The 16,080-nt window shown below is 36.6% G+C and overlaps 1 protein-coding gene across 13 annotated transcripts in view; it reads left to right on the top strand.

Annotated features, from left to right (window-relative positions):
• The window catches only part of LOC129453270 (differentially expressed in FDCP 6 homolog), a 39,810-nt gene extending 24,302 nt beyond the window's left edge, over positions 1–15,508 (top strand). For all 13 annotated transcript variants that reach the window (XM_055217435.2, XM_073861682.1, XM_073861687.1 and 10 more), the window contains 10 exons: positions 443–583; positions 1,418–1,597; positions 1,713–1,940; positions 2,014–2,160; positions 2,237–2,345; positions 4,552–4,850; positions 5,017–5,183; positions 13,313–13,511; positions 13,588–13,678; positions 13,957–15,508. In XM_055217435.2, coding sequence (XP_055073410.1) covers positions 443–583; positions 1,418–1,597; positions 1,713–1,940; positions 2,014–2,160; positions 2,237–2,345; positions 4,552–4,850; positions 5,017–5,183; positions 13,313–13,511; positions 13,588–13,678; positions 13,957–14,153 — 1,758 coding nt within the window. In that variant the 3' untranslated portion in view covers positions 14,154–15,508. The remainder of the gene's footprint in view (positions 1–442; positions 584–1,417; positions 1,598–1,712; positions 1,941–2,013; positions 2,161–2,236; positions 2,346–4,551; positions 4,851–5,016; positions 5,184–13,312; positions 13,512–13,587; positions 13,679–13,956) is intronic.
• Positions 15,509–16,080: the final 572 nt, after the last annotated feature.

Genomic DNA, 16,080 nt, shown 5'->3' with positions numbered 1-16,080 from the left:
TATGTCTGTGTCTGTGTTTGTGTCTCTGTGTTTTTGTGTCTGTCTGTGTCTCTGTGTGTGTGCCTCTGTGTTTGTGTGTGTCTCTGTGTTTGTGTGTGTCTCTGTGTGTCTCTCTGTGTGTGTCTGTGTCTCTGTGTTTTTCTGTGTGTGTGTCTCTGTGTTTCTGTGTGTATGTCTGTGTCTCTGTGTCTGTGTTTGTGTCTCTGTGTTTTTGTGTCTGTCTGTGTCTCTGTGTGTGTGTCTCTGTGTTTGTGTGTGTCTCTGTCTGTGTCTCTGTGTTTTTCTGTGTCTGTGTCTCTGTGTGTGTCTTTGTGTTTCTGTGTTTTCTCTGTGGGTGTCTTTGTGTTTCTGGTTGTGTGTCTATGTGTGTTTCTGTGTGTGTTTCTCTGTGTTTCTGTGTGTGTCTCTGTGTGTGCCTCCTTGTTTGTGTGTGTGTCTGTAGGTTCTGTCTCATAATCTTCACAGTGTTTTGAGGATTCCTCATGACCCAGAGTCCCTCGAGAGACACTTCAGTGATGATGATGATGGTCCAGTGTCCACTCATGGGTACATGCCCTACCTAAACCAGTTCATACTGGACAAGGTACTGGTCCATTACATAACTGTAGTCTATTGCTTCTTAGATGCTTCTCTTTAGAAGAAAATCCAACCTCAGAAAATGTTTTTATCTTTCAGATTTGCATTTACAGGTCACCTGATGTATGTAAAAGTCACATGATCATTCTTAAAAATGCGAAATCGCATACTATAATCTTCCAAAAACACCTCCGCTCACAAGTATAAGGGGTTTCCTTTTCATTCATTTCTGTTAATAACTTTGATCAAATGTGTTGCCTTTAATTAAAAATTAAATATACAGTATATATATACAGTACATATACCTATGGAATGATTTATCGTGAGAGGAAAAATATGTTTTAGTCGCATAACATTGATTAATCGAAATGTTGTGATTTTTTGACATTTAGAAAATATATTGCGAAAGTATTTGTTATGCATATGCGAGGGTCCATGTACGCACAACGCCAGACTTCATACACGTAGGTTGTGCCTGTGTATACAGGAGAATGTATTATGTAGCATGTAGCCCAGGATATGCATTGGATTTTGTCGCAATGTGCATGCGTTGAACATTTGTGTACACAGTCAAATAACCTTTGCTTTGCAAGGCTGTGCGTTCAACTGTGCATGACGTTCACATACTTGTATAAAAACAAAAACAAACTATACTCCAGGCTTAAGTTTGTAACGGAAACCATGCTAATAATTGACGATTTGTTGTGTGATTTTATCTCTATTGAGAAATTCTATGAGACATATCTAAAACAAAATCGATACCTTAATAAAATAAAACCTGAAAACTCAATTTAATTTCCTGAGCTATGAAAGAGATGTGATCTTTATGTTGTGTTTTCAGGTGGTGGAGGGTACGTTTGTTAAAGAAGAGGTGGATGAACTGTGCTGGACTCTCTGTTCTAAGAAATACTACCGTCCTGAAACGCTCCGTGTTCTGTCCAATCAGGACGCACTACGACTCTGGTGTCTCTTTAACTTTCTGGCAGAGGATCAGTATCCTCTTGTGCTTGTACCAGAGGAGGTGACCAAACAAACCTGCTCACAAGTTCATCTGTTCTGAGATCAGGAATTAAGAGTAACATTTTAAAGTGATAGTTTGCCCCAAAATGATTTTTGTCTTGATATGATTTCTGTAGGCGGAGTATTTGCTGAGGAAGATCAGCAGCGTGATGACCGTTGAGTTGAACTGTGTTGACGTGGAGGAGTTTCTGTCACAGGACTGCGTTCAGAAGGACGGTTTGAACGTCTGGAGTTTCCTGCAGCTGGTGAACTCGGCCACTATAGGTCGAGGGGTGGACAAAGACAGTATCAGTATGGCAATAGAGAAGGTGTATCGAGAGATGGTGGGGAGCGTCCTGAAAGAGGTGAGATGTGGTCCAGACTTCATACTCATCTGCTGTTGGAGAATACTGACCGTGTGTTTGTGTGTGTTTAAAGGGATATCTGTGGAAGAAGGGTCATTTACGTAGGAACTGGACGGAACGCTGGTTTTGTCTGAAGCCCGGCTCTCTGTCGTATTTCATAAACGAGGATTGTAAAGAGTGTAAAGGCGTCATTGATATGGACCAGAACTGCTGTGTTGAGGTACTGCAGTGCATCATACAGCTTGAGTTTCATCCTGCTTCATCTGTCTGTACTTCATCTCAGCTGTGATTGACAGGTGCTGTCTGACAGGGAAGGGAAGAGATGCATGTTCTGTGTGAAGACCCTTAACAAAACTTTTGAGATCAGCGCATCTGACTCCAGACAGAGACAAGAGTGGATTACAGGTTTGAAGACTACACACACAGTCTTCCTCTCTCTGCTACTGTCTCACTTCTTCTGTCCCACTCTTCATGTCTCATTCTTCATGTATCCTTGTTCCTCTTTATGGCTCCTTGTGCCTGTCTCATTTTCCGTGTCTCATTCTTTGTGTCTCACCCCTTCTGTCTCACTCTTCATGTCTCCTTGTTCCTGCCTCATTTTCCGTGTCTCATTCTTTGTGTCTCACCCCTTCTGTCTCACTCTTCATGTCTCCTTGTTCCTGCCTCATTTTCCGTGTCTCATTCTTTGTGTCTCACTCTTCCTGTCTCATTCTTTGTGTCTCACACTTCCTATCTCATTCTTTATCTCCTTGTTCCTGCCTCATTTTTTATGTCTCCTTGTTCCTGCCTCATTTTCTGTGTCTCATTCTTTGTGTCTCAATCTTCCTGTCTCATTCTTTGTGTCTCACACTTCCTATCTCATTCTTTATCTCCTTGTTCCTGTCTCATTCTTTATGTCTCCTTGTTCCTGACTCATTTTCTTTGTCTCATGCTTCGTGTCTCACCCCTTCTGTCTCACTCTTCATATCTCCTGGTTCCTGTCTCATTTTCTTGTCTCATTCTTTATGTCTCCTTGTTCCTGTTTCACTCTTCCTTTCTCATTCTTCATGTCTCCTTGTTCCTTTATATGTTTCCTTGTTCCTGTCTCATTTTCTTGTCTCATTCTTTGTTTCCTGGTTCCTATCTCATTTTTCATGTCTCACCCTTAATGTCTCCTTGTTCCTGTCTAACTTTTTCAGTCTTGGTGTTCCTGTCTCATTTTTTGTGTCTCACCCCTCCTGTCTTACTTGTCCTGTCTCCTTGTCCTTCATATCTTCTTTTTCCTGTTTCATTCTTTATGTCTCATGGTTCCTATCTCATTTTCCATGTCTCATTTTTTGTGTCGCATCCTTCAAGTGTCCTTGTTCCTGTCTGACTCTTTATGTCTCCTTGTTTCTATCTCATTCTTTGTCTCACCCCTCCTGTCTCCTTGTCCTTCTTATCTTCTTGTTTCTGTTTCATTCTTCATGTATCCTTGTTCCTCTTTATGGCTCCTTGTGCCTGTCTCATTTTCCGTGTCTCATTCTTTGTGTCTCAAACTTCCGGTCTCATTCCTTATGTCTTATTGTTCCTGCCTCATTTTCCGTGTCTCATTCTTTGTGTCTTACTCTTCCTGCCTCATTCTTTATGTCTCCTTGTTCCTGCCTCATTTTCCGTGTCTCATTCTTTGTGTCTCACTCTTCCTGCCTCATTATTTATGTCTCACACTTCCTATCTCATTCTTTATCTCCTTGTTCCTGCCTCATTTTTTATGTCTCCTTGTTCCTGCCTCATTTTCTGTGTCTCATTCTTTGTGTCTCAATCTTCCTGTCTCATTCTTTGTGTCTCACACTTCCTATCTCATTCTTTATCTCCTTGTTCCTGTCTCATTCTTTATGTCTCCTTGTTCCTGACTCATTTTCTTTGTCTCATGCTTCGTGTCTCACCCCTTCTGTCTCACTCTTCATATCTCCTGGTTCCTGTCTCATTTTCTTGTCTCATTCTTTATGTCTCCTTGTTCCTGTTTCACTCTTCCTTTCTCATTCTTCATGTCTCCTTGTTCCTTTATATGTTTCCTTGTTCCTGTCTCATTTTCTTGTCTCATTCTTTGTTTCCTGGTTCCTATCTCATTTTTCATGTCTCACCCTTAATGTCTCCTTGTTCCTGTCTAACTTTTTCAGTCTTGCTGTTCCTGTCTCATTTTTTGTGTCTCACCCCTCCTGTCTTACTTGTCCTGTCTCCTTGTCCTTCATATCTTCTTTTTCCTGTTTCATTCTTTATGTCTCATGGTTCCTATCTCATTTTCCATGTCTCATTTTTTGTGTCGCATCCTTCAAGTGTCCTTGTTCCTGTCTGACTCTTTATGTCTCCTTGTTTCTATCTCATTCTTTGTCTCACCCCTCCTGTCTCCTTGTCCTTCTTATCTTCTTGTTTCTGTTTCATTCTTTATGTCTTCTTGTCTGTGTCTCACTCTTCCTCTGTCTGTGTTTTACTCTTCATGTCGTCTTACCCTTGTCTCACTCTTTGAGTGTCTCTGCTCCTGTCTCAGTGCTTGTGTCTCCCTGTCTTTTCTCACTCTCCCTCTCTCACTTCTCCTGTCTCCTTGCTCTTGTCTTACTCTTCCGGTCTATTACTTCTCTTGTCTCACCCCCAGCGATCCAAACAGCTTTGCGTCTGTCTGCTGAGGGAAAGAGCTCTCTGCACGAGGAGCTGAGGGCACGTCGACAGGAGCTGCGCGAAGAGAGGGACAGGAGACGTGCGTTTCGGGCGGAGGAGACACGCAGGCTGCAGGAGTTGCAGGGGGAGCGCGAGGAGCAGCTGGCTGAACTGGAGCTTCTGAAGGAGGCGCAGAGACAAGCTCGGGACTCCTTACGGCAGGAGGAGCAGAGGAGGCGCAGTCAGCATGAGGAGCTGCAGAAGACCCTGCAGAGACAGCTGCAGGAGGCAGAGGAGGTGAGCAGAAAGATGGCACAATAACTGAGACTCAAACAGAGAGTGAAAACGAAACTGAATTATGATTGTTTTGGTGCGGTAAACATTTTAATGTCACATTTGCTAAGAATGTGATTGATCTTGAAGTGATGTATAGCTTCAGTGTTTGTGTGTTCTTGTATATCAGGCACGAGCAAATCTTCACGCAGAGGTAACCGTACGAGATCTTGAGGTGGAACATCAGCGCAGAAGAATCAAAGAACTCGAAGATCTTCATTGCAGACTGCAGGAAGCTTTAGATCAACAGATCAGAGCCCGCCAAGAGGAGGAGACCTACAGATATACACAGACCAGGTACTGTACACACACACACACACACACACACACACACACGCACACATTCTTTTTTTCGTTGTTTTGTATGTTTTGTTTTCCATAAACGTAATGTGGACCAATGGGACAATTGGTCCCCACAACGTGATACTTACCAGGTACATACACACACACACACACACACACACACACACACACACACACACACACACACACACATAAACACACACACACATCAAGAGAGAGAGACCATCAGTCATGCTGCTAACCAGAGAGAGAGAGAGACAGAAAGGTTGTGAGTAGCGATCAAAAGCAACTCACCGAAACTAATAACCCGTATGTGCATCTATACGCTAATTAATACTGTTTCAACAAACATGAACAAACACTGACATTAAAGTTTGTTGACGTTTGTCAGATCAGTGAGAATTATCATTTAAATGACACATTAAAATGACTAAAGACGAAGGGTTGTCAACTAAAGGTGTGTTGCATTAATGTGTTTCCATGTTGACATATGTAGTTGATTTGTGCATGTATGTGAAAATCTATACATTTGCATTGCTTTTGGCAGCTGCATTAAAATCTTTTAGAAAAACCATGTGATGATTTTCGCTAGAATCCTAAAGTCTGAAAGGGAAAACTGTTGGTACTTTAAAATCATCCTCTAGTCTAACCCCTACCCTGCCAGTATATGAAAACATCTGCATTTTGTGCATTAAACTCTCGCACACACACACTTGTGGGAAACCATGGACTCAGAAGACTTCCTGTCACATCTGAGTTGTGCTTTGATCATCTCAATATAAACATCTTACATCCACCCACCTCACATGTTCAGCACTGTATTATCAGTTACATTAGTCTGATGTGACAGACGGTTCACAATTACCCTACAATTACTTAAACACTGATAAGATGAGTGTTTAAGCGGATTAGTGTTTATGTTAAGATTTTTATACACAGTGTTTATCATAAGTGTTTATTCTAATATAAGTGTTTATAATAAATGTTTATTTTAATATGGGTGTTTATCATAAGTGTTTATTTTAATATGAGTGTTTATCATAAGTGTTTATTATAATATAAGTGTTTATCATAAGTGTTTATTTTAATATGAGTGTTTATCAGAAGCGTTTATTTTAATATGAGTGTTTATCATAAGTGTTTATTTTAATATGAGTGTTTATCATAAGTGTTTATTATAATATAAGTGTTTATCATAAGTGTTTATTTCAATATGAGTGTTTATCAGAAGCGTTTATTTTAATATGAGTGTTTATCATAAGTGTTTATTTTAATATGAGTGTTTATCATAAGTGTTTATTATAATATAAGTGTTTATCATAAGTGTTTATTTCAATATGAGTGTTTATCAGAAGCGTTTATTTTAATATGAGTGTTTATCATAAGTGTTTATTTTAATATGAGTGTTTATCATAAGTGTTTATTATAATATAAGTGTTTATCATAAGTGTTTATTTTAATATGAGTGTTTATCAGAAGCGTTTATTTTAATATGAGTGTTTATCATAAGTGTTTATTTTAATATGAGTGTTTATCATAAGTGTTTATTCTAATATGAGTGTTTATCAGAAGTGTTTTTTATATGAGTGTTTATCATAAGTGTTTATTTCAATATGAGTGTTTATCATAAGTGTTTTTTATATGAGTGTTTATCATAAGTGTTTATTATAATATAAGTGTTTATCATAAGTGTTTATTTCAATATGAGTGTTTATCAGAAGCGTTTATTTTAATATGAGTGTTTATCAGAAGCGTTTATTCTAATATGAGTGTTTATCAGAAGTGTTTATTTTAATATGAGTGTTTATCAGAAGTGTTTATTTTAATATGAGTGTTTATCATAAGCGTTTATTTTAATATGAGTGTTTATCATAAGCGTTTATTCTAATATGAGTGTTTATCATAAGCGTTTATTCTAATATGAGGGTTTATCATAAGTGTTTATTCTAATATGAGTGTTTATCATAAGTGTTTATTCTAATATGAGTGTTTATCATAAGTGTTTATTTTAATATGAGTGTTTATCATAAGTGTTTATTTTAATATGAGTGTTTATCATAAGTGTTTATTATAATATAAGTGTTTATCATAAGTGTTTATTTCAATATGAGTGTTTATCATAAGTGTTTATTTTAATATGAGTGTTTATCATAAGTGTTTATTATAATATAAGTGTTTATCATAAGCGTTTATTTTAATATGAGTGTTTATCATAAGTGTTTATTTTAATATGAGTGTTTATCATAAGTGTTTATTTTAATATGAGTGTTTATCAGAAGTGTTTATTTTAATATAAGTGTTTATCAGAAGCGTTTATTTTAATATGAGTGTTTATCAGAAGCGTTTATTTTAATATGAGTGTTTATCATAAGTGTTTATTTTAATATGAGTGTTTATCATAAGTGTTTATTTTAATATGAGTGTTTATCAGAAGTGTTTATTTTAATATAAGTGTTTATCAGAAGCGTTTATTTTAATATGAGTGTTTATCAGAAGCGTTTATTTTAATAGGAGTGTTTATCATAAGTGTTTATTATAATATAAGTGTTTATCATAAGCGTTTATTTTAATATGAGTGTTTATCATAAGTGTTTATTTTAATATGAGTGTTTATCATAAGTGTTTATTTTAATATGAGTGTTTATCAGAAGTGTTTATTTTAATATAAGTGTTTATCAGAAGCGTTTATTAGGGGTCAAGCCCAGAATGGGCGAGACCCCTATTGGGATTGTTAGTTTTCTTATTATTATTATTATTATTATTATCTATTATTCTTCTTCTTCCGCCATTTCGTCTATGGCAGCCCATAGAACCGTAAGTAGGAAAGTTATGAAATTTGTCACACTTAAAGAGGACATTCCAAATAGTTAACCCACCAAATTTGGAGTGTCTATGTGAAACCCAATAGCGCCACCAACAGTCCAAATTTTCACTTACATTTTTGGTTATAACTGGGGATCCGTACGTCATAGAAACGCAATTCTTGTTTCTTCTGATTCCTTGGCTCATGCCGATTCGATTACACCATATGACGTCATTTCCGTTACCCTTATTATTTCGATATTTTGAATTTTTTGTAAAACCTACTTTTTCTAACTCGTCCTAGAGCTTTTGTCCAATTTGCGTAAAGAATGGGTGTGTAGCATCTAGAGACACTCATGGCAAAAAGTTATGGAATTCGCGTTGATTCACCAATCCGTTACCGTATAACGCGTCAATGAATTTTACGTAGAGCGCGAAAAAACGGATTTGAGGCTGTATCTTCACCAAAGTTAAACGTATTCACTCGAGATTTGGTAGTTTTGATGGCAGTCATGACCTGAGGGTGCGTGCACAGTTTCGGGACAGCGCCACCTAGTGTTCATGAGATTTGAAAGATGACTATTTTTGCTTATAACTACTGCAAACTTGAGTCTAAAATTATAAAAGTGCTATTGTTAGATTCCTTGAGGCATGCCGAGTCAAACGATACCAAAAGGTTTTCGGTCGGCCATTTTGGGGGTCGGCCATTTTGAATTTTAACTTTTTTTGTAGGAAAGTTATGAAATTTGGCACACTCAAAGAGGACATTCCAAATAGTCCCCACACCAAATTTGGAGTGTCTATGTCAAACCCGATAGCGCCACCAACAGTCCAAATTTTCACTTACATTTTTGGTTTTAATTGCTGACCCGTACATCATAGAAACGCAATTCTTGTTTCTTCTGATTCCTTGGCTCATGCCAATTCAATTGCACCATATGACATCATTTCCGTCATGCTAATTATTTCGATATTTTGAATTGTTTGTAAAACCTACTTTTTCGAACTCATCCTAGAGCTTTTGTCCATTTTGCGTAAAGAATGGGTGTGTAGCATCTAGAGACACTCATGGCAAAAAGTTATGGAATTCGTGTTGATTCACCAATCCGTTTCCGTATACCGCACCAACGAATTTTACGTAGAGTGCGAACAAACGGATTTGAGGCTGTATCTTCACCAAAGTTAAACGTATTCACTCGAGATTTGGTAGTTTTGATGGCAGTCATGACCTGAGGGTGCGTGCACAGTTTCGGGACAGCGCCACCTAGTGTTCATGAGATTTGAAAGATGACTATTTTTGCTTATAACTACTGCAAACTTGAGTCTAAAATTATAAAAGTGCTATTGTTAGATTCCTTGAGGCATGCCGAGTCAAACGATACCAAAAGGTTTTCGGTCGGCCATTTTGGGGGTCGGCCATTTTGAATTTTAACTTTTTTTGTAGGAAAGTTATGAAATTTGGCACACTCAAAGAGGACATTCCAAATAGTCCCCACACCAAATTTGGAGTGTCTATGTCAAACCCGATAGCGCCACCAACAGTCCAAATTTTCACTTACATTTTTGGTTTTAATTGCTGACCCGTACATCATAGAAACGCAATTCTTGTTTCTTCTGATTCCTTGGCTCATGCCAATTCAATTGCACCATATGACATCATTTCCGTCATGCTAATTATTTCGATATTTTGAATTGTTTGTAAAACCTACTTTTTCGAACTCATCCTAGAGCTTTTGTCCATTTTGCGTAAAGAATGGGTGTGTAGCATCTAGAGACACTCATGGCAAAAAGTTATGGAATTCGTGTCGATTCGCCAATCTGTTTCCGTACACCGCGTCAACAAATTTTACGCAGAGTGGGAACAAACGGATTTGAGGCAGTATCTTCGCCAAAGTTAAACATATTCACATGAGATTTGGTAGTTTTGATGGCAGTCATGACCTGAGGGTGCGTGCACAGTTTCGGTACAGCGCCACCTAGTTTGAGCATGTTGATGAGCATGCCGCAATGGATTTGCGGCTATATCTTCGCAAAAGTTTTGCACATTGGCACTGGTTCAGTGGTTCAGGGGTTAGTGGTGGTTGTCAACAAATCGGAAGGTTGGTGGTTCAAATCCCACCTCCACCTGACCACGTGTCAAAATGTCCATGAGTTATATGTCATAACAGTCATTGAAAAGTGATTTTTTTTTTTTGCTTATAACTACTGCAAAATTGAATCTAAATTCATGAAAGTGCTATTGTTAGATTCCTTGAGGCATGCCGAGTCAAATGATATCAAAACGTTTTATGTCTGCCATTTTCAATAACAAAGCATACCAACTTTTTCAAAACTCCTACAGCGTTCGTTTGATTGACTTGGATTTGGTACACACAATCTAGACTCTAGAGAAAAAGTTTTTGTCAGTTGTTGTATAGCACATCAACAAATATAATGGCGAGCACGAAAATGGATTTGAGGCTATATCTTCGCAAAGGTTTTGCACATTGATGTGTGTATTGGCAGTGGTTCAGTGGTTAGTGTAGGTTGTTTGCAAATCGGAAGGTTGGTGGTTCAAACCCCAGTTCCACCTGACCAAGTGATGAGGTGTCCATGAGTGAGACATCTAAGCCCAAATGCTCCCGATGAGCTGGATGGCTCTTGTGTGGCTGACACTGTATGAATAGGTGAATGTTTCACAACTTGTAAATGGCATGAACTGAGGGTGTATGGAATGTTTTGTTACAGCACCACCTAGTTCATCAGTGACATTTTTTGAAAGCCCTTGTAAACTTTTCAGTGCCCCAACTGGTTAAGAGTTTTGAGGCTTTATCTCCAGATCACTTTATCGTATGTACACCAAATTTGGATTTGTCATCACAATCATGACCTGAGGCACCATATTGTTTCGGTGCAGTGCCCCCAGTGGTCAAGTCATTTGAGGCTATATTTCAACATTGCTTAATCATATGTATATCAAATTTTTTGGGTGTCATCACAATCATGACCCAAGGCATCATCTATTGTTTCTGTGCAGTGCCACCTAGTGGTCAAGTCATTTGAGGCCATATCTCCACATTGCTTAATCACATGTACACCAAATTTGGTGGGTGTCATCACAATCATGACCTGTTGCACCATCTATTGTATCGGTGCAGTGCCTCCTAGTGGTCAAGTCATTTGAGGCTATATATCAACATTGCTTAATTGTATGTATATCAAATTTGGTGGGTGTCATCACAATCATGACCTGAGGCACCATCTGTTGTTTCGGGGCAGTGCCCCCTTGTGGTCAAGTCATTTGAGGCTATATCTCAACATTGCTTAATCGTATGTATATCAAATTTGGTGGATGTCATCACAATCATGACCTGAGGAACCATCTATTGTTTCGATGCAGTGCCCCCTAGTGGTCAAGTCATTTGAGGCTATATCTCCACATTGCTTAATCGTATGTACACCAAATTTGGTGGGTGTCTTCACAATCGTGACCTGAGGCACCATCTATTGTTTTAGTGCAGTGCCCCCTAGTGGTCAAGTCATTTGAGGCTATATCTCAACATTGCTTAATCATATGTATATTAAATTTGGTGGGTGTCATCACAAACATGACCTGAGGCAGAACCCATTGTTTCTACACAGCACTCAAGATTTGAAAAATGGCTATATTTGCCTTAATCTACTGAAAACTTCTTAAATCTTAAATCATGACGGTCATCAACCAATACATCATTCTGTGCCCTTTTTGGCTTGACCCCGGCATCGCTGCTTGCAGCTATATTTTTAATATGAGTGTTTATCATAAGTGTTTATTTTAATATGAGTGTTTATCATAAGTGTTTATTATAATATAAGTGTTTATCATAAGCGTTTATTTTAATATGAGTGTTTATCATAAGTGTTTATTTTAATATGAGTGTTTATCATAAGTGTTTATTTTAATATGAGTGTTTATCATAAGTGTTTATTATAATATAAGTGTTTATCATAAGCGTTTATTTTAATATGAGTGTTTATCATAAGTGTTTATTTTAATATGAGTGTTTATCATAAGTGTTTATTTTAATATAAGTGTTTATCATAAGTGTTTATTTTAATATGAGTGTTTATCAGAAGCGTTTATTTTAATATGAGTGTTTATCATAAGTGTTTATTTTAATATGAGTGTTTATCATAAGTGTTTATTATAATATAAGTGTTTATCATAAGTGTTTATTTCAATATGAGTGTTTATCACAAGTGTTTTTTTAATATGAGTGTTTATTACAAGTGTTTATTTTAATACGAGTGTTTATCATAAGCGTTTATTCTAATATGAGTGTTTATCGTAAGTGTTTATTTTAATATGAGTGTTTATCAGAAGTGTTTATTTTAATATGAGTGTTTATCATAAGCGTTTATTTTAATATGAGTGTTTATCATAAGCGTTTATTCTAATATGAGTGTTTATCATAAGCGTTTATTCTAATATGAGGGTTTATCATAAGTGTTTATTCTAATATGAGTGTTTATCATAAGTGTTTATTCTAATATGAGTGTTTATCATAAGTGTTTATTTTAATATGAGTGTTTATCATAAGTGTTTATTTTAATATGAGTGTTTATCATAAGTGTTTATTATAATATAAGTGTTTATCATAAGTGTTTATTTCAATATGAGTGTTTATCACAAGTGTTTTTTTAATATGAGTGTTTATTACAAGTGTTTATTTTAATACGAGTGTTTATCATAAGCGTTTATTCTAATATGAGTGTTTATCGTAAGTGTTTATTTTAATATGAGTGTTTATCAGAAGTGTTTATTTTAATATGAGTGTTTATCATAAGCGTTTATTTTAATATGAGTGTTTATCATAAGCGTTTATTCTAATATGAGTGTTTATCATAAGCGTTTATTCTAATATGAGGGTTTATCATAAGTGTTTATTCTAATATGAGTGTTTATCATAAGTGTTTATTCTAATATTAGTGTTTATCATAAGTGTTTATTTTAATATTAGTGTTTATCATAAGTGTTTATTTTAATATGAGTGTTTATCATAAGCGTTTATTCTAATATGAGTGTTTATCATAAGTGTTTCTTTTATTTTGAGTGTTTATGATAAGCATTAATTTTAATATGGGTGTTTATCATAAGAGTTTGTTTTAATATGTGTGTTTATGATAATTGTTTATTTTAATATCAGTGTTAATTATAAGTGTTTATTTTAACATGAGTGTTTAGGATAAGTGTTTATTTTGATATCAGTGTTTGTGCTGGATAGACACAAAACATCACTAAATGTAAAAAGCTTTATGTGTGTAGTGTTCAGTTTAATATTTGAGTACGCTGGTGTTCACAGGCTCCTGGCGGAAGAGGAGGAGAAGGTGAAGTCTCTTCTGGCTCTACAGGAGGAGCAGGAGGTGCAGCTCCTCCAAACCCAGCGAGAGAAACAGGAGCTCAAGCAGGAGATGGAGAGAAAGTCACAGGCTCTCGATGAGGCCCAGCGACAGGTGGAGAAAATCCGGGCCAGTCGACGTCGAGTGGATCAGGACATCGCTGTGAGCTCAGCAGTGTGTGTTTGTTAGTGTGTTTGATTAGTGTTCCTCTATACTGATGAAGGTCTTTTTTCTGCAGGCTGCTCAGCGAAAGCTTCGACAGGCCAGTACCAGCGTGAAGCACTGGAACGTTCAGATGAACCGACTCATGCACCCCATTGGCCCTGGAGGTACATTCACTTCAACACTACATGCTTTTAACCCTTTATTGTTTACTTCATGTACACAGTAGCAAATTCAGTACCTGAAATTTGTACATTATTACTGATATATTCAAAGGTAAAACTTGAAAGAAATCCATCTCAGTATCCTCTACTCCTCAAAGTGCAGGAGTTAATTTTATTCTAAATCTATTATTTGAAATCTACATGTAATGGCTTGATGCAAATAATGCCAAGTTCAGCCATAGTTTGAAATCTGATCAGACATAAGTCTTGTTCTCTTACAGAGAGGAGATCTTCTTCCAGTGGACCTCTGACATCTCCGGTCCGTGCCTCTTCAGTCAGTGAGATAGAATCAAGAACTCACCAGAGATCAGAGAGAGAACTACACAAACACAAGAGCTTCGACTGTGGGGACAATATAAGATATGTTGAGAATATGGACTTCAGCCACAAACATCCTTCTGATACCGATGATCAATAGACCTGACATAACGCAGAATAAACCTGACATAGAGAAGTGATAAACCTGATGTGTAGATACATAAACCTGATATAATGCTGAGTAAACCTGACATAGAGATAAATAAACCTGACATGGACATAAATAAACCTGACTTAATGCTAAGTAAATCTGACATAGAGAACTGATAAACCTGATGTTGACATAAATAAACCTGATATAAAGTTGAGTAAACCTGTCATAGAGATGAATAAACCCGACTTAATGCTAAGTAAACCTGACATAGAGATGAATAAACCTGACTTAATGCTAAGTAAACCTGACATAGAGATAAATAAACCTGACCTAATGCTAAGTAAACCTGACATAGAGATAAATAAACCTGACTTAATGCTAAGTAAACCTGACATAAAGATAAATAAACCTGACTAAGTAAACCTGACATAGAGATGAATAAACCTGACTTAATGCTAAGTAAACCTGACATAGAGAAGTGATAAACCTGACGTGGAGATAAATAAACCTGACATAGAGATGAATAAACCCGACCTAATGCTAAGTAAACCTGACATAGACATAAATAAACTTGACAAAGTAAACCTAACATAGAGATGAAAAACCCAACCTAATGCTAAGTAAACCTGACATAGAGATGAATAAACCCGACCTAATGCTAAGTAAACCTGACATAGAGATACAAATTAACCTGACTAAGTAAACCTGATATAGAGATGAATAAACCTGACTAAGTTAACCTGACATAGACATAAATAAACTTGACTAAGTAAACCTGACATAGAGATGAAAAACCCGACTTAATGCTAAGTTAACCTAACATAGAGATGAATAAACCCGACCTAATGCTAAGTAAACCTGACATAGACATAAATAAACTTGACTAAGTAAACCTAACATAGAGATGAAAAACCCAACCTAATGCTAAGTAAACCTGACATAGACATAAATAAACTTGACTAAGTAAACCTGACATAGAGATGAAAAACCCGACCTAATGCTAAGTAAACCTGACATAGAGATGAATAAACCCAACCTAATGCTAAGTAAACCTGACATAGAGATACAAATAAACCTGACTAAGTAAACCTGATATAGAGATGAATAAACCTGACTTAATGCTAAGTAAACCTGACATAGAGATAAATAAACCTGCCTTAATGCTAAGTGAACCTGACATAGACATAAATAAACCTGACTTAGTAAACCTGACATAGAGATGAATAAACCTGACATAGAGAAGTGATAAACCTTAGCCTACCTGAGTGATAAGTGATAAATAAGCCTGACCTAGAGATGAATGACATAATGCTGAGTAAAGGTGATGTAGAGATAAATAAAGATGACATTGATGCTAAAAACAGTCTGATGTTAAATATGTAATGAATCAGTTGTGTATTGTGTGTGTGTAGTTGTGATGATTACTGTAGTGTCAGTGCGTGTGGGAGATTTGAGTGAAACTCTTGTGGTTTGACTTCCTGTTTCCTGTCTCAGCTGAAGATGCTGTGTTGTGTTTGTTAGATGAACGATTCTTTATCAAACATTTCATGTACATAAAACATAACATGTGTGTGGAGAATCACAGCAGTGTGCTATAAACAGATAATCACATGACAGAGACTCATCATCAGACACATCTGATCATGACACAAACAAGAGGAGGCCAGTTTCTACTGGAATCATAACTATGGTTTTATTTTATTAAAAGTTTAATGACCATGTTTTTTTGTTTGTTTAGTTTTTGTTGCAGACGATTTGTATTAAATTAAATAAAACCATGGTTGATTTTCATAAGGGACTTTTATTGTGTTTAACAAGCAAATAGCGACATCTAGCGGTACAACAGAGTCAAGATAATCATAAATATAGTCGTCTAAATATAAATACTGTTGTGTTGTTTTTAAATAATCCTAAATATGTTCAGAGCATAAAA

This window comes from Misgurnus anguillicaudatus, chromosome 23, assembly GCF_027580225.2.
Source record: "Misgurnus anguillicaudatus chromosome 23, ASM2758022v2, whole genome shotgun sequence".
Taxonomy (NCBI): Eukaryota; Metazoa; Chordata; class Actinopteri; order Cypriniformes; family Cobitidae; genus Misgurnus; species Misgurnus anguillicaudatus.
The sequence above is the reverse complement of the archived record's forward strand: the minus strand, read 5'-3'. Positions and strand labels throughout refer to the sequence as shown.